General features: G+C 45.2%; 1 protein-coding gene across 1 annotated transcript; it reads left to right on the top strand.

Annotated features, from left to right (window-relative positions):
* Nucleotides 1-2,483: 2,483 nt before the first annotated feature.
* On the top strand, nucleotides 2,484-19,380 carry LOC310640071 (2-acylglycerol O-acyltransferase 2-A-like; the record flags this gene model as incomplete). Its single annotated transcript, XM_083362171.1, has 6 exons — nucleotides 2,484-2,577; nucleotides 6,122-6,300; nucleotides 15,992-16,193; nucleotides 16,926-17,100; nucleotides 17,746-17,945; nucleotides 19,162-19,380. The coding sequence occupies 6 exons, from the start codon at nucleotides 2,484-2,486 to the stop codon at nucleotides 19,314-19,316; spliced, it is 1,005 nt and encodes a 334-aa protein (XP_083218297.1). The 3' UTR covers nucleotides 19,317-19,380.
* Nucleotides 19,381-24,261: the final 4,881 nt, after the last annotated feature.

Below are 24,261 nucleotides of genomic sequence, written 5' to 3'. Positions count from 1 at the left end.
TTCCAAGGTGAGCCATGCTGGCTGAGGAATTCTGGGAGTTGAAGTCCACCAGTCATGAAGGGGCCATAGTTCCCCCATTCTTGCTCAGGAATTCTGGGAGTTGAAGTCTGCAAGTCATGAAGGGGCCAAAGTTTCTCTCACATTGGCTCAGGAATTCTGGGAGTTGAAGTCCATGAGTCATAAAAGAGCCAAGGTTGCCTACCTCTGCCTTATACCATTTCTATACCATTTGATGTACATGGAACACACGTTCTAATTCAAAAAAGATGTTGAGACTATGGGGGGGGGGAAGTGCAAAGAAGAGCAACTAAGATGATGAAAGGCCTGGAGGCTAAAACTTATGAAGAACGGTTGCAGGAATTGGTTACGTCTAATTTAATAAAAAGGACTATGTTTTATATTCTATGTTCTATAACTAAGGAGGAATTTCCTGAGAATAATTAATCAGCGAAACTCCAGATTTTCTGCAAACGTGGGACCGTTGACATTTTGTTCTTCAAGCTGTTTTACAAAAGCTACACAGGAGAGACCTTGTTTGTTCTGGGGTCCCTGGTGCTCTCTGAGCTTGGTTGTCCTCTGGCAGACATTTCATGACCCAACTAGGTCACATCATCAGTGGTAATATGTAGTGGGACTGGAGAAGGAGGAGGAGGAGGAGGAGTGATAGAGAAGATCTGTGGGGTTCCTGGTGCTCTCTGAGCTTGGTTGTCTTATGGCAGACATTTCATGACCCCACTAGGTCACATCATCAGTGCACTGTTGAGTGTTGGGACATGAAACATCTACCAGAAAACAACCAAGCTCAAGAGAGCACCAAGGACGCCCACAGCTCAACCCGACATGTCAGTCACAGCCACACTGGAAGGAAGACTTGCTTTTTTGTTGTTTTTCCCAAGGTGTGCGAGGGACAGGTTGGGCGACCCCACACCAGCCTCATTCTTCTCTTGCTTGGCAGTACATGCAGCCCACGACATAAGACCACAATTGGGCTCAAAATTCCTCTTGCTGAACGAGTCAAGTCGTTGAGTGAATTTTGTCCCCTTTTTTCACCTTTCATGCCAGATCTGCTGTGAGCCTTTGCAGTTAAGTTACTAACACGGTTCTTCAGTGGTTTCCCCCTTGACTTTGCTTGTCAGAAGGTCACAAAATGGGGACACTGAAACCGTCATAAATATGAGTCGGTGGCCAAGTGTCCGAATTTTGATCACGTGACCACGAGGGATGCTGCATCTAGTGTATTGTCATGTGTGGAAAATGGTCATCAGTCGCTTGGGTGCTGTTGTAACTTTGGACGGTCAGTAAACGAACGGTTGTAAGTACAGGACATTAATTTTTCTCATCTTCTGGATCTCTGTCGAGCAGAAGAATGTTCTTCTGCAAGGTAAAGAAGGAAATAAACGTGGCAAAGGTTTCGTGTGGGTTGTGGTATTTTTTTTTTTAGTTAGGACCAAGTGGTGTCTGGGTGTGTAAGTGTCCCGCCTCTCCTTGCACAATTCTCTCTATAGCCCTCTGCAGAGTGCAAGACATGGCCTTTCACCCACCACCGCTGGATGTCTTCAGATTGGGACACCAGGCAACATGGAACGTTCCCTCGGGACAGAAGGACACGCCAGATAGACAGAAAATCGGTTTCAACATTTCTGCCGTCTCCATAACAAGGCAGGCTCTAAAACCAGCAATCCAATATTTTAAATATTTGAGGATTCTGACCGTGGGAAGAAGCATTGGAAAAACGGGAGAGCTGGCTCCGCAGAAGACTCCGACCCAGGAGTGGCTCCTTAAAGGTGCTTTGGGCATAAGAATCTGGTCTAGTGGTTAAGGTGCTGGTCTATCAATTGGGAGTCTGTGAGTTCTAGTCCTGCCTTAGGCATGGAAGCCGGCTGGGTGGCTTTGGGCCAGTCACCAGGAGATGGTGAGTTCTAGTCCTGCCTTAGGAGATATGAAAGCCAATTGGAAGACTTTGAGGTAGTCCCTCTGTCTCCCAGCCTATCCCACCTCACAAGGTTGTGGTTCTGGGGTTGGCAGGGAAGAAGGAATATTATGCATGTTTGCCACTTTGTATTACTTATAAACTAATAAAGCCGGGTTAAAAAAAATCTAATAAATCCATGAAGAGGGGTGCAGCGTGCTTTTCAATGCGCTGTTGGCATCTTTACGAAGAGGAGAAGGTGCACCAGAAGGAAGATGGGTCCCTTCCAAAAGTTCTCATGAACCTTTCTGCTGCTTTTGGGTGAGGTGGCTGAGACACAACAGAGAAGCAAGAATTTATGACTCAGCCCTACACACTTAACCGGTCCAGTGTGCCAAAAAAGGGGCCGGGTTTCCTCCAGATTTCCACATTAATTACTGTAATTGCATCCAGCACCCTGTTCCTGCTGGACGGGCAGAAGCCACAGACTTTGCCCCTTCCTCCTGCGACCAGCGCCACAACACTGGGTCAGCGTCTTCAGTCCGAAGACAGTGGAACGGGCTCGGCTGCTAGGATGAAGATTGAATTCGCTCCTTGCCACATCCCGTGGGAGAGACGGCTTCAGACAGCTGCCGTGCTTCAATGGGTCTTCTGTCCTTTGTGCATGAGTAAAAAAAAAGATGGTTATTTCTAATTAAGGGGACATTTTTAAGGATATGGAGGTTGCGGGGTGTGTGTGTGCAGGAGGAAGGGAGGGGGCACCAGGGCAGTGGTTCCGTGGAGAGAGGTTTTTCCATGGACTGGAGGGTGCGTGGTTTTGTGTGTTGCCAGCATCCCGCAGATGGGGCTTTGCTTGTTTGTCTGGACCAGTTGCAAGCATGCCGTGGCCCGGTACCGGTCTACAGACCGAGAGTTGGGGACTCCTGTTTTAAGGGGTTGCCAGAAAAATCTCCACCAGTGGCTGCATTGTGCATCAAAACCAAGGGGTACATTTTGCAGAAATAAGACTCTTGAGATGGACATGGATCAGTTTTGTAAGCTCCTTCAGGCAGGCATCTGCCTCTTTTTTGTTGGCCTTGACTTACAACAATTCATTTAGTGGCCACCGTCACAACATCACTGAAAAAAAAGTGTCTTATGACTGTATTTTCAAGTTGATAACCGTCGCAGTAGACAGGGGATCAAAATTTCAAACACTTGGCAACCGACTCACATATATGACGGTCGCAGTGCCCCCGGGGGGTCAGGTGATCCCCTTTTGTGACCTTCTGACAGTCAACGGGGAAAGCCGGATCCACTTAACAACCGTGTGTCTAACTTAACCAGAGAGGTTCATTGGTGGCAAGAAAGGAGTAAAACAGGGCAAAATTCATTTCACAGCTCTCGCTTCATTTTGAGTTGAATAGGGGTTGTAAGTCGAGGACTACCTTTATAACATATCCTGGATGAAGCTAATCAAGGAGAGAAGCAATCTGGAATGAAGGAGAAATTTCCTGACAGTGAGAACAATGAATCAGCAGAGTGAGTGACTTCCATAGCCAGCATGGGGGAACTATGGCCCCTTCATGACTTGCGGACTTCAACTCCCAGAATTCCTGAGCCAGCCATGCTGAGGGGAAAGGGAGAGGTTTCCAAGCTGAGCCATGCTGACTCATGAATTCTGGGAGTTGAAGTCCACAAGTCATAAAAGAACTAAGGTTGCCTACCCCTGGTCTAGGACAAAGTTGGTGAAGTTTCCACAGCCGGAATGTGATGCATTGCCAACGTGTGTGCGTTTGTATGTGCGCCCTTTGCTTTTATAGTCCTTGAGTTAAGAAGAGTTCGTTTAGTCACCATTAAGTTGCAACGGTGCTGAAAAAGTGATTTATCACTGTTTTTCGCACAATTGCAGTATCCCCAGGGTCATGTGATCAAAATTCGGACGCTTGGCGACTGACTCACATTTATGATGGTTGCCATGTCCTGGGGTCACATGATCTCCTTTATCAACCTTCTGAGAAGCAAAGTCAATGGGAGAAGCCAGATTCACTTAACAACCGTGTTACTAACTTAATAACTGCGCTGATTCACTTTAACGACTGTGACAAGAAAGGTCGTAAAATCGGGTGAAATTCACTTAATCTCACTTAGGAACAGAAAATTTGGCATTAATTGTGATCATAACTCGAGGACTACCTGTATTGGTTAGATGAACATCCTGCTTTTCCTCCAAGAACTGAACACAGATAAAATTCATTTTTCCGCATTACTAACAACCCTGTGAGGTAGGCTAGGGTGATGGGTTCCAAAATCGCCCAGAACTTTTCTGTGGGAGCGGATACACCACCCATTTGCACCACTCAGGTGACCCCTGCCTGAGCAGCGGGTTGGACTAGATGACCTCCAAGGTCCCTTCCAACTTTACTATTACTATTACTACTATTATGAAAAAAATGAACAGGGGTCAATTTGGAAGCATAGATCAAGGGGGCGGTTCTTGTCCCAAAATATCTGGCATCTGTTGCAAAGGGAGCTTCTCCATCTTCCAGGTCATAACTGTCCCGAAGGTGCTTTTTCAATAGGCAACTACTAGACTTTCTTGTTTTTCCTTTGAAGATGTTTCGCTCCTCGTCCGAGAAGCTTCTCCAGGTCCTGACTGGATGGTAGGGAATGGAAGGATTTATACTCCTTGCAGTAAACACTGGTCATTTGCATCCTTTTAGCGAGTCGTTGAGGCCATTCGGAGGTTTATCTGTACCCTCAGGGTCACCTGAGTGGTGCAAATGGGTGTGGAGCCTCCTTGGAACTGCTGAAAGGACTGTGCTGTAGACTGGAGAGAGATAGAATCCCACCCCTGGTTCTCCTGCTCGAGCAGGGGGCTGGACTAGAAGACCTCCAAGGTCCCTTCCAGCTCTATTCTATCTATCCAGAAGGTGTGCACACTGGTCTGTTCATCAGGTTGTAATTATATGGTGCCTGGTTGTGTGTTGCTTTTAGTTGCTAATTAGGGTGTTGGTGGCCAGCTATTAAGTTGTTAATTGCCACACCCTTGGCTCCTAAGTACCTGGTAGGCAGGTAATAAATCAGCACGCCAATTGGCTGACAAGGGGCCCGTTTCTCAGACTTCAATAATTTCTCTGGCTGTTTTTGTCCCTGCTTGGCCGACAATCTTAATAGGTGTGAAATTGAATGCATGTCCTTGTTCATTGCAGTGTGAGACTTCCAATGAGTCTGGGTCTCTTCATCTAACCCAGGGGTAGGCAACCTTGGCTCTTTTATGACTCGTGGACTTCAACTCCCAGAATTCCTGAGCCAGCTACCCCAGAATTCCTGAGCCAGCTCAGTTGTGTTCTTGCAATCTGGTGGTTAGCTTCCTCCCATCTGTCCCGCACAGTCACAGGGGCAACCCAAGCAGGGAATCCAGTAAACTACGTTCAAAGTTTCACCCACCTCCAAACAATCTTTATAGCTCATTACCATCTGATCTATAGTGGACACTAACTGTCCAATATCTTAAAAATCCACCTTTCCACGTTTCAGTTACAGACTAGGTGAAACTTGGCTTAACAGCAATAACTGCAAGAGTGATCTCAGAGGCTTAATGGACCATCGCTTAAATATGAGCCAGCCATGTGTTGCACCTGCGAAAAAGGCCAACACTTTCCTACAGTACATTAACAGAGGAATAGAATCAAGATCACATGAGATGTTGAGACTCTGGAAAGAGTGCAGAGAAGAGCAACAAAGATGATCAGGGAACTGGAAGCTAAAACATATCAGGAACCGTTGCTTGAATTGGGCATGTCTACTTTAATGAAGAGAAGGACAAGGGGGGACATGATAGCAGCCTTCCAGTATCTCAGGGGCTGCCCCAAAGAAGAGGGAGTCAAGCTATTCTCCAAAGCGCCTGAAGGCAGGACAAGACGCAATGGATGGAAACTGAACAAAGGGAGAAGCAACCTCGAACTACGGAGAAATTTCCTGATAGCGAGGACAATTAACCAGTGGAACAGCTTCCCTCCAGAAGTTGTGGGTGCTCCATCACTGGAGGTTTTTAGGAAGTATCTGGACAGTCGCTTGTCTGACATGGAGTACGGTTTCCTGCTGGAGCAGGAGGCTGGACTAGAAGACCTCCAAGGATCCTTCCAGCTGTGTTATTCTGTTATTCCCGATTAGGGAACCAAACGTGTTAATGTGAAAGACCCCTAACAATTCTTCCTTCTCTTCCTCCAGCGCAGTGCTCCGTTGCCGTCTTCGTCCTCCTCCTCTTCACACGCTTCTGGCTGATCAGTGCCCTCTATGCTGCCTGGTGGGCGCTCGACTGGGACACCCCGAGGAAAGGGGGGCGGCGCTCCCAGTGGATACGGAACAGCGTCGTCTGGCGATACATGAAAGACTATTTCCCGATCTCGGTACGTGTCCCCCTAGAGGGAAGGAGTATAATGGCGCGGGAGAAAGACCTTGGGAGACGGGGATGAAGAGATGCTGCCTAGGGGACAAGCGGAGAAGAGGCAGCACAGCCTCCAGCTGCATAATGGGGTGGAGAAGGAGGCTGTCAAGGAGATGACGGGAGAATGATACAAGCAGTCCTTGACTTACAACCGTTCATTTAATGACCGCTTGAGGTTACAACGGGCCTGAAAAAAGTAACCTATGAGCGCTTTTCACAGATGCTGCAGCATCCTCAGGGTGAACTTTGAAATTCAGATGCTTTGCAACTGGCATGTATTTAGGACGATTGCAGTGTTTCCTTTTGCCACCTTCTGACAAGCAACCTCTCTTCTCCTTCTCCTCCTTTTCCCTTCCTTTCCCTTCCCTCCCATCTCATGCCATCCCATGCCATTCCATTCCATTCCGTTTGGTTCTATCCCATTCTATTCCATTCCTTTCTGTTCTGTTCCATTCTATTTCTATTCCATTCATTGGTTTGATTCAAATATGTGAACAACTAGTTCTCTGTGTGGATGTTGCTTCTGGAAGTCCATTCTGGGCCTGGGCAACAAAAAATTAGCTACCACTGATGCCATTCCATTCCATATTTTCTATTCTATTCTATTCTATTCTATTCTATTCTATTCTATTCTATTCTATTCTATTCTATTCTATTCTATTCTGTTCTGTTCTGTTCTGTTCTGTTCTGTTCTGTTCTGTTCTGTTCTGTGCTGTTCCGTTCTATTGTATTCTATATTCTATTCTGTTCTGTTCTGTTCTGCTGTATTCTATATTCTATTCTATTCTATTCTTCTTGCTTAGCGGTGGAAACTTTAAGCTCAACTGTGGCATATCACGCTTATATATTATATATATTGACTCTCCAAAACTGCTGTGGGAACCATATACCCAGTTAATATAAGCACAAGCGTTGCGTAAACCTGATCAGGTCATTGTGTGCTTCAGTCTCTTTTAAAGAGAAGAGGGGGAATTTAAGTGTGGGGAAGAGGTGACGCGGTTAGCCAAATTGTGGTGTGGTTTTTTTTTACTTTTGCAATCAAATATACAACGTGGCACCTTCCTGTCAACATAACCCAGGTTGTTCCCACTTGACCGGGTTCAAAAGCCTCTTTGTGGCTGTGGCAAGAGGGCTAAAGAGGGCTTTTTTTAAAAAGAGAGATTGTTGAGGGGTCGTTTTCTCATGCAATTATCTTTCTTTGACGTGGTTCTTTGGCCTACAGCCAAACAGGTGTTGCAGGCTTTTGAAATACAACAAAGAGCTTTGTTTTAGGCCTGGGGTTTAAGGAGGAAGGTTGTACACACCAGGAAAAAAAAGCCCTATTTTTCTTTTTCATACTATCTGGAGAAAAGCAAAGTTTTACATTTAGTCAGGAAAAACCAAAGGCCCAAATACAGATTAGGCGAGATCTGGCTCAAAAACAGTAATGGTGAGAGGGACCTTGGAGTCCTAGTGGACGTGAGCCAGCCGTGAGCCAGCCGTGTGCAGCAGCAGCCAAAAAAGCTAATGCAATCCTGGGTTGTATAAACAGAGGCATAGAATCAAGATCAAGGGAAGTATTAGTACCACTTTATAAAACCCTAATAAGACCACACCTGGAATACTGCAGCCAGTTTTGGTCACCATATCACAAAAAAGATGTTGAGAGTTTGGAAAAAGTTCAGAGAAGAGCAACTAAGATGATCAAAGGCCCGGAGACTAAAACATATGAAGAACGGCTGCGGGATTTGAGTCTGGCTAGTCTAAAGAAAAGAAGACACAGGGGAGACATGATAGCAGTATTCTGGTATCTGAGGGGCTGCCACAAAGAAGAGGGGGTCAGGTTGTTCACCAGAGCACCCGAGGGAAGGACGAGAAACAACGGATGGAAACTAATCAAGGAGAGAAGCAATCTGGAATTAAGGAGAAACTTCCTGACAGTGAGGACAATCAACCAGTGGAACAGCTTGCCACCAGAAATCATGGTGCTCCATCACTGGAGGTTTTTAAAAAGAGGCTAGACAGTCTCTTGTCTGAGATGATATAGGTTCTCCTGCTTGAGCAGGGGGCTGGACTAGAAGACCTCCAAGGTCCCTTCCAGGTCTATTCTATTCTATTCTATTCTATTCTATTCTATTCTATTTTATTCTATTCTATTCTATTCTATTCTATTCTATTCTATTCTATTCTATTCTATTCTATTCTATTCTATTCTTAACAGCCGCAACAACAAAAGATGTAACATTGGTGACCACTGTACAACTTTACGACTTACGACTGCAACAGGCCAACTCCATTACAGTCATAAGCTGAGGATTTTTATTATAGGTCAGGTTTTGATGTCATAAATATCACAGCACTAGGACTAAGATAGATAGATAGATAGATAGATAGATAGATAGATAGATAGATAGATAGATAGATAGATACAGTGTTGGGATTCAAATATATGAACAACTGGTTCTCTGTGTGGATGCCGCTTCTGAAAGTCCATTCTGGGCAACAAAAAATTAGCTACCAGTTCTGCTGAAGTGGTGCGAACTGGCTGAATCCCACCATAGATAGATAAATAGATAGACAGACAGACAGACAGATAGACAGACATTCTCAAACTCATCCAATTTGCAGGTGACACCAAGCTGGTAGGAATAGCCAACACTCCAAAAGACAGGCTTAAGATACAGGAGGATCTGGACAGACTTGAACACTGGGCGCTATCTAACAAAATGAAATTCAATGGTGAAAAAAGTGAGGTTCTACATTTAGGCAAAAAAATCCAAATGTACAGGTATAGTATAGGGGGTACCTTGCTCAACAGTAGCAACTGTGAGAGGGATCTCGGAGTCCTAATGGACAGTCACTAATCAAAGAGAGAAGCAACCTAGAATTAAGGAGAAATGTCCTGACGGAACAATTAATCAATAGAACAATTTGCTTCCAGAAGTGGTGAATGCTCCAACACTGGAAATTTTTAAGAAGAGGCTGGACAGCCATTTGTCTGAAATGGCATAGGGTTTCCTGCCTGAGCAGGGGGTTGGACTAGATGACCTCCAAGGTCCATTCCAGCTTTTTTATTATATAAAACTTTTATTCATAAAACATGAAACTCAAGTCAACTGAACACTCAAATTGACTGGCACTAATGGTTGACACGGGCTGCTGCCAGCATCCTAGGTATCAACCAGGTATCTCCTTAAAATGTAAGATGTTCCAAGTAGCACAGTTTTTTGTAGCTTTGCTGGAGTTATTGCAGGAAGCTGCAATTTCTTGATGTATTTTGTAAAGTTTTGGGACATAGTTCCCAGTGCCCCGATGACAATGGGTATCTCTCTTACACGTTTCATCTATAATCACGCAGTTTCGATGGCCAGGTTGCGATATTTCATAATTTTTTCCAGTGCTTTTTCTTTGACTCTGGCATCTCCTGGTACAGCAATATCAATCACTATGCGCTTCGGTTCTCTACAACTGCGATATCTTCACCCTCTCATTCTCGACTTTTTCCACCCTATGTTCCCACGGCTTTTCGGACACAGGCAAGTCGTATTTTTTACACAATGCCCAGTGGATTAGTTTAGCAACTTGGTCATGTCTAGCTTTGTAATGGATTTGCGCAATTTTGCTGCACTCACATATTAAATGTGAAACAGTTTCAACTTTGTCATTGCAAAGTCGGCAATTTGGATTGTCAGTAGATTTCTGTATCTTCGCTTTCATGGCATTAGTTTGTAGTGCTTGTTCTTGAGAAGCCAGTATTAAGCCTTCCGTTTCTTTTCTCAGTGGTTCCCATCTTAAGCCATGCCCATGTCAAGTTGTTATCACATTTTCCTTCAATGTTTTTCAAATGTTGTCCATGCAAAGCTTTGGTTTTCCATCTATTTAATCTGTCATCCAGCCGTTTTTCCTATCATCATTATCATCATCATCATCATCATCATCATCATCATCATCATCATCATCCAATCCTTTCTTTTGCCACAGTTGTTCTATTATTATTATTGCCAATAATAGTTGATAAGAAAGAGTCCACGAGTCAAGCCAAGATTGCCTACCCTGCAATAGGCTTAGGAAAGCCAATAGAGGGAGCTTCTTTTTTTTTTTCCAAAAAAAAGATGCTGGAAGGCTGTTCTGAGCGTTCTATGAGAAAAAAAGCCCTGATTATTGCCAATAATAGTTGATAAGAAAGACAAAAAAGTCTGAACAGTGGACATGGCAGTACATGAAGAGAGCAGAATAGTAGAGAAAGAACTGGAGATCATATAACATCGGACCTGCAAAGAGAAGTAGAAACAACCAGTGCTTTTTTTGTAAAAGAAAAAGGTGCCGGAACTCACATATGTCATACAACCTGCCTTGCCTACCCTACAAGGTTCCATCCAAAAAAGGTGCCGGAACTCCGTTCTGAGCGTTCTATGAGAAAAAAAGCCCTGGAAACAACTGTGGCAAAAGCAAGCAAAGGTAGCACAAATAGTTATAGGAGCTTTGGGTGCAAGCCCAAAACATCTGGATCACCACTGGAACACCATCGGCATTGACAATATCCCCATCGGTCAATTGCAAAAGGCAGCTTGGTCTGGAACCGCTGACATCCTTCAACCAGACCTTTAACACCATTAAAGATCAACCTCTGCCTCTCTCAGGTCCTTGAGAAGGACCCAATAGGTAGATAAAATGCCAACTCTTGGCCGTGTGACCAATAATATAAATATCCTTTTTTGCTTCCTTCTAGTTTTTTGGGCACACAGCTTTCAAAAGCTTGTAATGTTCCCTTGTATTGTTATTCTTTTTATTAAAATGTCAAAATACGATGGGAAATTTTATGCAAGGCAATCCACCATGCTTTGCCAGAAGAGGATTTTCTGTGTGGGAATGAAATTAAGATGAGCGATTGGGCAATTTTGCTGATACGCCTACTGTCAAATTTTAAGCTCCATAAATCTTTTCCTTTCTCAAGTCTCCCACTGCCTGTCATCGAACTACCTCCTCAAAATGAAAATCTATACCATGATAAATCCTTTGGCTCTCAAGCTTGTAAGAAGTTGATGGTGCTAAGTGGTTCTTGTTCTACCTATCAGAGCAGAATTTGGGAAGAAGTCCAGAATCAATCATTTATTCTTTTAGGAAGGCAGATTCTCCTGGTCTAATTGTATCTAATCAATAATAAAAAAGGCATTAAATTAATTTAAAATACCCTGGATAACTTCTTTAACTGGGGTAAATTGTGCCAAAGAGGAATGCTGCTATGTGAACAAAATGAGATAGATAAATAGATAGGTAGATGATCGATAATAGATAGATAGATGAATTATAGACAGACACAGAGATAGATAGATAGATACAGTAGAGAAAGATGGAGAGATAGAGATAGATAGATGATAAGAGATATATGATAGAGAAATAGAGATAGATGATAGATATATAATAGAGAAATATAGATAGACAGACAGACAGACAGATAGAGAGAGAGAGAGATGGATGGAGAGAGATAGAGATAGATGGATAGATAAATAGATAGATAGATAGATAGATAGATAGAATATATGATAGAAAAATAGAGATAGAAAGATAAAGAGATAAACAGATAAACAGGTGAGAGAGAGACATAGATGGAAGAAAGAGAGAATGAGAGAGAGAGAGAGAGAGAGAGAGAGAGAGAGAATCGCATTTCTAAAGAATTAACTTTGTAAGGATAAATGGGGGAACATGATGTACCCAGCCGGGCCAGTTCATAGCCGTCAGCACCATAACAGCCTCATTCATCAGAAGGAACTGTGAAAGAAGCCCATTGCGAGTGGCTAGTAAACAGCTGGGATCTGCCTGATGCGCCTGGTGATCAATTAAATGCAGTGAGCAGAAGAAGCCTGGAAGTTTGGGGGGGGGGGAAAATATGGTACATTAGGTTATTTTATAGTGGGCTCAGATCAATGAGTGTGGCAGGGGAAAAAAAGGCAGCTGTGCTTTGAGAAACAAGGCGAAGGGTCATCTTAGCCTCATAGAATGAAAGAGTCAGAAGGGACCTTAGAGGTCATACAATCCAACCCAGTGTAACCCATCCTTTCAACCTCTTTCTTACAAAACAGAGCTGAGACAGCATAAGAGCCAGTTTGGTCTAGACCAGGGGTCAGCAACCTGAAACAGTGAAAGAGCCACTCGGAACCAGTTCCCTCACAAAAGGAAAAACTGGGAGCCGCAAAAAATGCGTTCGCATGCGCGTAGATGCGCGCATGTGCAGAACAGGGTTTGACTGAAGAGTGGAGACAAGGCGAGATATGCACCTACCCTGCATATTTGAATTGGTTGGTTGAACTTTTTTAGTCCCACTTTTTTTTTTTTTGGACTGCACATGGCAGAGGACTGGGAGCCGCAGGAGACGGCTGAAAGAGCCGCATGTGGCTCCGGAGCCGCGGGTTGCAGACCTGTGGTCTAGACTCTAGTGGTTAAGGCATCAGGCTAAAAAGCAGGAGATCAGGAGTTCTAGTCCCGCCTTAGGCACGAAAGCCGGCTGGGTACTTTAGGCCAATCACCAGGAGATGCTGAGTTCTAGTCCCGCCTTGGGCACGAAAGCTGGCTAGGTACTTTGAGCCAATCACCAGGAGACACTGAGTTCTAGTCCTGCCTTAGGCACGAAAGCCAGCTGGGTACTTTGGGCCAATCACCAGGAGACGCTGAGTTCTAGTCCTGCTTTGGCATGATAGCTGGCTGGGTATTTTGGGCCAATCAGCAGGAGACGCTGAGTTCTAGTCCCACCTTGGGCACGAAAGCCGGCTGGGTACTTTGAGCCAATCATCAGGAGACGCTGAGTTCTAGTCCAGCCTTAGGCATTGTTGAAAGAAAAATCTTCATCAGGGTCCAGTCCAAGTCAGGAATAAATAAAATGGAGGCTGCCTCTGACAGAAGGTTCTTGTTTATTGAATGTGGCTCAGGGGCAGCTGACCACATGTTGCTGGGAGTGGTGGGTTTTTATACCTTCTTGGGCTTTTCTGTTTGGACTCGTTCTTGTTCCTGTGGCATGAACTTTGACCTGAGGCCCAGTGTGCCCTTTTGGTATCCTGATGGTGGAGGGTTAATCCTATTAGGTCCTAAAGGTCATATCCTGCTTCCCTGGGGTTGTGGCTGACGGCTATGTCCTGTGTTGGATTTTGGGGTGAGGGGTTGCTGGTTCTAGGGGTCTTTTTCTAATCCCATCAGCTCCAAGCTTCCTGGCTCCAGTCTTTCTGAAAGGATTATCAAACCTGCATTTCTACAGAGCTGGTTTCTGCTTGGGGCAGAGAGACTTGTGGGGGAGTTGTTTCTGCCTAAGATTTTCTCCATTATTCCTTTGGGGAAATATAATATTCTGCCTTTTTAATATTCCCCAAAATATTTCTTTCTCTGGGGAGAAAGCTGGCTGGGTGACTTTGGTCCTCTCTCTTTTTTTCATCTTTCTCTCTCTTTCTCTCCCTCTTTCACTCTCTCTTTTTTCTCTTTCTCGCTCTTTCTCTCTCTTTCTCTCTCCCTTTCTTCTTTCTCTTTCTTTCCCTCTCTCTTTCTTTCTCTGTCTCCTTTCTCTCCCTCATTCTCTCTCTCTCTCTCTCTCTCTCTCTCTCTCTCTCTCTCTCTCTCTCTCAGCCCAACCTACCTTACAGGGTTGTTGTTGTGGGGAAAATAGGAGGAAAGTGGGTTGGATATGAGGATATTTTTTGCCAAAAATAATGGAATTGGATTGGATCGGATTGAACTGAATCATTTATTCAGCCAAATCTGTTTAGACACACAAGGAATTTGTCTCCGGTGAGGAAACACTTGTTGTGTCGGTAGTTAGTTGGGTGTGGTTTTCCATCGGCGGGAAAACCTGGAGCTAGGATTGGATGCTGTACTCTCGGCGGGAGATTCCTAGCTGGGGATTGGTTAAGTTAATCAGCCATTGGGCATATATATAGTGAGCTCAAGGACAAGTTAGTTAGTTGACCGTTGTAATTAATAAACGTTACTATTGATTAAACCTCACTGTGTATGCTCGTCAATCCGAACATAACAAGTGGCGACGAAGGTGGGATTACGACGGAACAGTGAAGGAAGCGGCGGGAAGCTAGCATCGCGCGAAGCGGGAAATTTGAATCGCAGTCAACCAAAAGCAGCCAATCACCGTAACAACAAAACAGAATGGCACAAGTTGGATCCCTGAAGGAATTCGACCCGAACTACCCCGAAGATTGGGAGGAGTACGTCGGCCAGGTCGAAGGGTTCATGCTGGTAAACGGCATAACCGACAATCGGAAAAAAGCGGCTGCACTCCTCACCATCAGCGGCACACCGGTTTACCGGGTTGCCGTCGGTCTGTGCCAACCGTTGCCAGTCTCCAGTGTTTCCTATGCCGACCTGCTGGCCAAGCTAAAGGTCCATTTCACACCGAAGAGGTCAGAATTATATTGGAGGCGAATATTTGAAAAACAGAGCCAAAAACCCGGCGAGTCAATAACGCAGTTCGTGGCGGCAGTCAGAGAAGTGGCCCTGCGTTGCAAGTACGACAACCTTGAAATTAGAATCCGCGACAGAGTGGTCTTGGGGCTGCGAGACAAACAGTTAGAAAACAGGATAATCGCAAAGCCCACAGGAAATCTACAGGAAGTCTTAGACGAACTGCTCACTTACGAGTCAACCGGTAGACGAGACCCCCCCCACAACAGCATGGGCACCTCAGCAGAAATTAACCTAGAGAGCCATGTGGATGGTGGGGAGGTGGATTACCAGTGGGAAGCCGATGTTGATGAAATCGCCCGACGGGCGAGACCCCCGCGCACAGACGGCTCTGACCTCGTAAAAAGACAACAACCTCCACCGCAACAAAGATCCCAGAGGGACAACCAGACCAGACCGCGAGACCTAGAAGCAAGATGCGGTAGTTGTGGTGGCAACCACCCCCAAGCAACCTGCCGATTCCGCAATGCTAAATGCAGGAATTGCAAGCCACTAACGAAAGGGATGTTCAAACACACAACAACATGAACAGACAAGACCAGAGTATCGCAGCACCAGGTGGGGAGGGGGTAGGAACACAAACAAGAGTGGAGGAGCCATCCCCTCAGAGGAACAATACATCAATGTCTGCGGCACTCATAGTAACACAACAACCCACAGGTGCTTCAACAATAGATACACCTATACAAATAGCAAGGCCAGAAGGGGAAACGAACAATGGAGTGGGTAGTACATCTGGCAGATACCCAGCCAGGGTTCATAAGCCACCTGATTACTTAAAGGACTATGTCAAATAATAACATTTATCTGGGGGGGAAGGGGTGTTGTGTCGGTAGTTAGTTGGGTGTGGTTTTCCATCGGCGGGAAAACCTGGAGCTAGGATTGGATGCTGTACTCTCGGCGGGAGATTCCTAGCCGGGGATTGGTTAAGTTAATCAGCCATTGGGCATATATATAGTGAGCTCAAGGACAAGTTAGTTAGTTGACCATTGTAATTAATAAACGTTACTATTGATTAAACCTCACTGTGTATGCTCGTCAATCCGAACATAACAACACTCAGAGTACATGCAAAGCAACAGAATCCTTATCATCATCATCATCATCCCACCGATAAAAGGGGGAGGGGAAGTAATTAAGGCTGGATATAAAAAAAATAAAAAAAATAAAAAAAATAAGAAATGGAAGAAGTATCCTAAATGTCTTTGGTCTTCCAGCTGGTGAAGACGGCAGATTTGGATCCATCCAAGAACTACATCTTTGGCCTTCACCCTCACGGCGTCTTGACGATTGGCATCTTTAATTTCTGCACCGAAGCCACCGGTTTTTCCAAGCAGTTCCCAGGCCTGAAGCCTCACCCGATGACATTGAATATATTATTCCGAGCCCCCTTTTTCCGGGATTACGTGATGAGTACAGGTAAGCCAACTTGGAAGGGGTTTCTGATTCATCAGGAAACTTTTGGAAGAGCAAAATCAATCAATCAATCAATCAATCAATCAATCAATCAATCAGAATAGAGCTGGAAGGGACCTTGGAGGTCTTCTAGTCCAACCCCCTGCTCAAACAGGAGACCCTATACCATTTCAGACAAATGGCTGTCCAGTCTCTTCTTAAAAACCTCCAGTGATGAAGCACCCACAATTTCTGGAGGCAAGTAGTTCCACTGGCTAATTGTCCTCACTGTCAGGAAGTTTCTCCTTAGTTCCAGGTTGCTTCTCTCCTTTAGTTTCCATCTGTTGCTTTTTGTCTTGTCTTCTGGTGCTTTGGAAAATAAATTGACCCCCTCCTCTTCTTTGTGGCAGCCCCTCAGATACTCCATCTCTGCTATCATATCTCTCTTATTTCTTCTTTTCCTTAGACTAGCCAAACCCAAATTCTGCCACTGTTCTTCATATGCTTTAACCTCCAGGCCTTCAGTCATTTTAGTTGCTCTTCTCTGCACTTTTTCCAAAGTCTCAACATCTTGAGACTGAAATAGTAGGGTCTCCCGCTTGAGCAGGGGGTTGGACTAGAAGACCTCCAAGGTCCCTTCCAGCTCTGTTATTCTCTGTTAAGGCTATTTAGTGTGTGTGTGTGTGTGTGTGTGTGTGTGTGTGTGTGTTGTAAAGGGCTTTAATGTTCTTCTTTTTCCTGCTTTGCTTCACCCAGCTTGTATTGCCTCGGACAGGGAATCTGCTTCCTACGTCTTGAGGAAGAAGGAAGGTGGGAATGTCGTAATCATAGCCGTGGGAGGGGCCCAAGAAGCCCTAGATGCCCGTCCTGGAGCTTACACCCTCTTGTTAGAGAACCGCAAGGGCTTCGTTCGGCTGGCTATAGAGAATGGGTGAGTAGGAGAAGCTTCTGGGGGGTCCTGAACTTCTTGTACAATGTACATCACATGCAGTGGTGGGATTCAGCCGGTTTGCACCACTTCGGCAGAACCGATAGCTAATATTTTGTTGCCCAGGCCCAGAATGGACTTCCGGAAGCGGCATCCGCAGAGAGAACCAACCGGTGGTTCACAGATTTGAATCCCACCACTAGATAGATAGATAGATAGATAGATAGATAGATAGATAGATAGATAGACAGACAGACAGATAGATAGATAGATAGATAGATATGGTAGATAAGATAGGTAGATAGAAAGATAAATGTGATAGACAGACACACAGATAGATAGACAGACAGACAATAGACAGATAGAGTGGTGGGATTCAGCCGGTTCGCACCACTTCGGCAGAACCAGTAGCTAATTCTTTGTTGCCCAGGCCCAGAATGGATGTCTGGAAGCGGCATCCATGCAGAGAACCGGTTGGTCACAGATTTGAATCCCACCAAAGATCACACGAAGTATTAGCCTGTTTCCCTTAAACGTGCAAAAGTTGAGAAAGAGGGCTGGGATCCATTATTTGCAGCCACCCAGCCTTCCTCAGTTATCTCAACCGGTTTGGTTCCGTCTCTCCTTCTGCTTCCTCTCCGTTCCCAGCACCCCGCTTGTCCCTGTCTTCTCTTTTGGAGAGAACGAGCTGTATGATCAGGTGGAAAACCCCAAAGGATCCTGGCTGAGGTGGACACAAGAACGTTTGCAAAAGATCATGGGAATCTCGCTGCCTCTCTTCCATGCCAGAGGGATCTTCCAGTACACCTTTGGGTTGATTCCATACCGGAAGCCGATCTTCACTGTGGGTAAGTCCGTGTTTCTCCCATGGCATCCAGAAATGAGAGGCAAGTAAAACGAGGAGGGATCTGCTGGATGCGTTCTTCCTTCTTTGAGGATTGTTCGAGGTTTCCTCTTATTAGCCTTCCCAGGTAGGCGAGAGAGGAAACACAACCGGATCTGCTAAGGCGACATTACACAAAGTCCTTGACTTATAAACATTAAAGGTTAAATTGGAATATTGATGAGAAATTAAAAATTGAGTAAAAATTAATAACAGGATAGGGATTGTTTATGACGATTGAATGTAATTAAGATAAGGTAAAAATGTTGATAAATGTACTAATGATGTTTTCAATTGAGTTGATATAATTAGTAATGTGCTAACTCGAATACGAGACAGTAAATGTTAAGGGGAAAAAGAGAGGAAATATCTGATGTTGTAACCTGAGATTTGCACTAAGATTTTGCTATTGAACTATTTATTAGCCCAGTCACCACGTTGCTTTTTAAATATTCAAACGTAAAATTGGAAAATTAGTAAAATATTTAAAGAAAAAGAAAAAAAGAAGAAAAGAAAGTCCTCAATTTATGACAGTTGTGCCCGACTTTTCTGTGGCTGGGACATTTGTGAAATGAGCGATGTCCCATTTTATAACATTTCTTATCACGCTCTTTAAGTGGATCGCTGCAATTGCTAAGTTAAATCAAACGGTTGTTAAGTGGATCTGGCTTCCCTCTTGACTTTGCGTGTCACAAGGTCGCAAAAGGGGATTACATGTGACCCCAGGACGCTGCAACCGTCGTAGGTACACGCCAGTTGCCAATCCTCTGAAGTTTGACCACTTGACCCTGGGGAGGCTGCAACGGTCGTAAGTGTGAAAAGTGGTCATAAGTCACTTTTTTCAGTGCCGTTGTAACTTTGAACAGTCACTAAACGAACTGTTGTAAGTCAAGGACTATCTGTAGTGCATTTTAAACAATGTCTGTACATTGCCTATAGTTGCTTTTGGTGAAATGGGTGGCACACAAGTTTAAATAAAATAAAATAATAAAATGAAGTAATAAAATAAAATAAAAAAGTCATCAAATAAAATAAAGAATAGAGTAGAATAGAATAGAATAATAAAATAAAATCAAGTAAAATAAAGAATAGAATAGAAATAATAGAACAGAACAGAACAGAACAAAACAGAACAGAATAGAATAAATTACATTACATTAAATCCTGTTTGGTCCCTCCAGTGGGAAAACCCATTCAGGTGGGGAAGAAGCACAATCCCAGCCAAGACGAAGTTGATGAGCTGCATAAGAGATACTTGGAGGAGCTTTGCAAGCTCTTTGAGGAGCATAAATTGAAGTACAACGTGCCAGAAGACAAGCATCTCTCTTTCATATGAGGCACCAAAACCCACAAACTTTGGCACCGGCGACAACAATCTGAAAACATCGAAGCTGCAAGAGACAAGCGAATCTTCCATGGAAACCCAGAGATATATTCCTTTTGGGTCAACGGACAAATCGCTGGGGAAAAAATAACACCTCACGCAGATTTGTTTTTATTTAGGATAACAGTCGTGAGACTTTTGTGGGCATAACAGTGAAAACATTTCACACGACCCACAATGGAAGAAAGGATGGTGGAGTCAATGGAACCGGCAGAGATGGCAAAAATTGGCAGCTTTGGTTTTATTCAGGGTGATCAATGTGGCCTCTTTGCGACCTGTGGACTTCAACTCCCAGAATTCCCGAGCCAGCCAAGGAAATTCTGGCTCAGGCATTCTGGGAGTTGAAGTCCACCATTGGTAAAGGGGCTATATAGATGAGCCACCCCTGGATTAGAGAAAAGATTCATTTTAATGCCGATTGGAATCCCCTTTGGGATTTTCTGCGTGAAACAGGGAAAAAAATGAAATTACGAAATATGCATTCGATGATTAGATAGGATAGAAAACAAAAATGAAACCTATGTTGTCAATTTAAATTAAGAGGTTCCTGGAAGCTGATATTTACGTCTTGTGGGGAAAAAGTTGGAATTTTTTTGGTATATTTCTGCCTAATTCTGCATTTTTGGCTTTGTAATCTCTTTCACTCTTTGCTTCCCCCCTCCTTTTCTATCTTAATTATTGGTTCCTGATAATTTTTATCTCTCTCGTTTAAAACAGGGGTCTTCAAACTTGGCCCTTTTATGACTTGTGGACTTCAACTCCCAGAATTCCTCAGCCAGTGTCTGGCTGAGTTAAAGTCCATAAGTCATAAGACCTGAAAACCTGGCTTTTCGATCTATCTGGCCTGGACTGAGGGGGTTTTTAGTTTTAAGTTTTAACATCGTTTTATTGTTGGGCTATTATTAATTTAATTCTTTTTAATTCTATTTGTATCTTAATTTATATTGTCTTTTAAATATTGCCCTGTAAACTGCCCTGAGTCCTTCGGGAATAGGGCGGTATAGAAAACTAATTAAATAAAATAAATAAAATAAAATAAAAGGGCCAAGTTTGAAGACCCCTGGTTTAAAAGTTCTAACCAAGTTATTTAAGAAAAAGAATCTGCAAGCGACAGATCAAACAGGAAACAATTCTTCTTATCCCAGTGGCTGTCAGACTGTTTCTTTCTTCACCCCTGTTCTGCATTGGTCCTTTTTTTTTTATAGGGGTGGGGATTAAAAATAGGTTTTTGAGTTCACAAAAGGATTTATAGCCTGAACTGGACAAGAATTGGAAGAAAATGAGGAATGTATATCTTATTGTATTTCACATTATATCATATTAGCTGATCTCTTATCTTATACCTTTATCCGATATCTTCCTCTTATATCTATCTCTTATATAACTTATACTGTGTATCTTGTATATATCATATTAAATCCTATGAGATCCTTTATGTGTTATCATATTATTATTATTATTATTATTATTATTATTATTATTATTATTATCATTATTATTATTATTATTATTATTATCATTATCATTATCATTATCATTATCATTATCATCATTATCAATTATGATGCTCAGGATCTCCATAAAGAGGAAAGTCGGGGGAAATAATAGCCTGATCCTAGGAATCTGGGGGGGTTTCAGAGGTCCGGATCTCCCCTTCCCCCCTTCCACCCCGCGGGGAAGGAGCCCCGAAGAGAGGCTCCCCCCCGCCCTACCTCGCAGGACCCCCGCGTAGGCGGCGAGCAGCGTCTTCATGGCTTCAACGCCCATCCGTGCCGCGGCGGGCATCGGAGGAGGAGGCGAGGCAGGCCGAGGGGGAATCTCCGCCGCCCGGCTCGGCTCCGCCAGCCCAGCGTAGTGCCCGCCGCGCCGCCCTTTAGAGCAGCTGCCCGGGGCGGAGCTGGGCGGGCGGGAGGAGCCGGGGCCGTTGCGTGCCGCCCGGGCATTGTGAGGCTCCGCGACCCCCGCCCGTCCAATGAGGAGGGAGCTCGCAGGGAGGGGAGGCGGCGCCCCGACCAGGAATGCCCCGGGGGAGGGGAGCGCAGAAGGGGGGGACCCAGGGACAGGCAGAAAGAGGGGGATACACAGGGGAGGGGGTGGGTCACTTAAAAGAGGGGGGGACCCAGGACCAGAGAAAGACAGAATGAGGGGGTACACAGGGGAGGGGTCACCCAGAAAAGTGGTGAGACCCAGGTACAAGGATGTTATGTATTGGGCTCTGGTCCTGCAATTGGTCAGCCCCAAGCGGCAAGGGTTCAATCTTATTGGCTGCCACCATAGGGCTAGGGCACGGGTCAGCAACCCATGGCTCCAGAGCCGCATGCGGCTCTTTGAGCCATCTCCTGCGGCTCCCAGCCGCCCGGTGCATGCGCACCTCTTCGAACGGGCAGTGGTGCACGCACACCTCTCCAAATGGAGAGTGGCACCGCCTGTTCCGAGAGGTGCACACGCACCTCTCCGAACGAGCGGAGGTGCGCGCGCACCTCTCAGAACGGGCAGCGGCGCCGCTTGATGGGAAAGCTGCCACGGCCCGTTTGCAGAGCTGCCGCCTTCCTCTGAAGGCGGTAGCTTTGCAAACGGGCCGTCGCCGTCGCACAACCGGTTCCTTCATACATTAAAAAATGGCAACTGCGCGTGTCCACGCATGTGCAAGAAAAAACGTTTTGCACATGCGCAAAACGTTTTCTGCGCATGCGCGTGCATGGACGCACGCACGCGGCTCCCACTTTTTTTATGTGTGATGGAACCGGTTCCCAGTGGCTCTTTTCCTTTTTCAGGTTGCCGACCCCTGGGCTAGGGCCTAGGGCCTAGGCTATATATTGTGGCTGGGTGCGGCCCAAGCTCAAGTACAGTTCCAGCAAGAATAAAAGAATTGAGTTTCTCTGTACTCAGTCAGCCTTGTGTCTTCATTCCTGCTCACCAGAGCCCATGACTTAACAAACGACATGCAGAAAAAGGGGGACACACAGAAGAGGGTCATCCAGGTCAGCTGTGGGACCAAGGCTGCATTCGGATGGCTTGTTCCCACAGGCTGCTAAAACCGGGCAATCAGGTTGAATTCACCTGGCGCAGGTGATCCAGGAGGGCTCCTAGGGCAAACGTGGCTCTTTTATGACTGGTGGACTTCAACTCCCAGAATTCCTGAGCCAGCCAGGGTGAGGGGAAAGGGAGAGGTTTCCAAGCTGAGCCATGCTGGCTCAGGAATTCTGGGAGTTGAAGTCCACGAGTCATGAATGGCCCATAGTTCCCCCATGCTGGCTCAGGAATTCTGGGAGTTGAAGTCCACAAGTCATGAAGGAGCCATAGTTTCCCCCATGCTGGCTCAGGAATTCTGGGATTTGAAGTCCACGAGTCATAAAAGAGCCAAGGTTGCCTACATCTGCCTTATACCATTTCTATACCATTTGATTTACACCATTTGGTGATAAAAATGGAACACACGTTCTAATTCAAAAAAGATGTTGAGATCATGGGGGGGGGGGAAAGTGCAAAGAAGAGCAACTAAGATGATTAAAGGCCTGGAGGCTAAAACATATGAAGAACGGTTGCAGGAATTGGTTAGGTCATTTAATAAAAAAACCGACTATGTTTTATATTCTATGTTTTACAGCTAAGGAGGAATTTCCTGAGAATAATTAATCAGCGAAGCTCCAGATTTTCTGCAAACCTGGGACCTTTGACATGTTATTCTTCAAGCTACTTTACAAAAGCTACACAGGAGAGACCTTGTTTGTTCTGGGGTCCCTGGTGCTCTCTGAGCTTGGTTGTCTTCTGACAGATGTTTCATGATCCAACTAGGTCACATCATCAGTGGTAATATGTAGTGGGGCTGGAGGAGGAGGAGGAAGAAGAAGAATGAGGAGGAGGAGGAGGAGTAGTGATAGAGAAGATCTGTGGGGTCCCTGGTGCTCTCTGAGCTTGGGTGTCTTCTGGCAGACGTTTCATGACCCAAGTAGGTCACATCATCAGTGCACTGTTGAGTGTTGGGACATGAAACATCTACCAGAAAACAACCAAGCTCAAGAGAGCACCAAGGACCCCACAGTTCAACCTGGAGCCACAATTATTCTCTTCTCTTGAGACCTTGTTCTCCAAAAGAGGCACCCGAGAATCTGTTCAGTTCCGGGGGTGGGCAAAGCAGAGAGCTGGCAGAAGGACAACGCTCCAGAAAGTGTCGCCTCTAACCAGGAATCCACACCTAGATTTGCTCCCCTGCCCTACCCCAAATTCATTCGTCTTGCATTTGCGACGTGATTTTTGTGGCTTCCTCTTGACGGCCTGCGTTATGCCAGCTTGCTCTGTTTTTACACATGGCTCCATATGTGGCTTTGGCAATGGGTGCATTTGTGTGTTTGGCTGACAAACGCCTCTTTCTTCGCTTCGCTGCAGTTACCTGGTGGGAGACGAGCTGTGGGTGGTCATGGAGTATTTGGCTGGTGGTTCGTTGACAGACATAACAGAGACCTGCATGGATGAAGGACAGATAGCGGCCGTGTGCCGTGAGATAAGACTTAATGAAGACTGGACAGCCTGTGTCCCTTTGCGTCAGGGGTCAGAGACATTTCCTTCCCAGATTGCCCGATGGCCCCAACAGCGCCAGAGCTTCGAATGTACTGGAAAAGTTGGTTAAAAATTCAGTAAAAGTAGCCCAGTTGAACTGTATAGACTCTTCCTTCCTTCCTTCCCACTGTCTGTTACTCCTTTCTTCCTTCCACCCACCCATCCATCCATTCTACCCTTCCTTCCTTCCTTCCTACTCTACTTTACTTCCTTCCTCCTTTCCTCCTTCCTTCCATCTATCCATCCATCCATTCTGCCCTTCATTCCTCTCTCCCTTCCTTCCTTCCTTGTCTTTTACTCCTTCCTTCCTTCCATCCATCCATTCTGCCCTTCCTTCCTT

Source organism: Vipera ursinii (genome assembly GCF_947247035.1).
Source record: "Vipera ursinii genome assembly, chromosome: 4".
Classification (NCBI taxonomy): Eukaryota; Metazoa; Chordata; class Lepidosauria; order Squamata; family Viperidae; genus Vipera; species Vipera ursinii.
The sequence above is the reverse complement of the archived record's forward strand: the minus strand, read 5'-3'. Positions and strand labels throughout refer to the sequence as shown.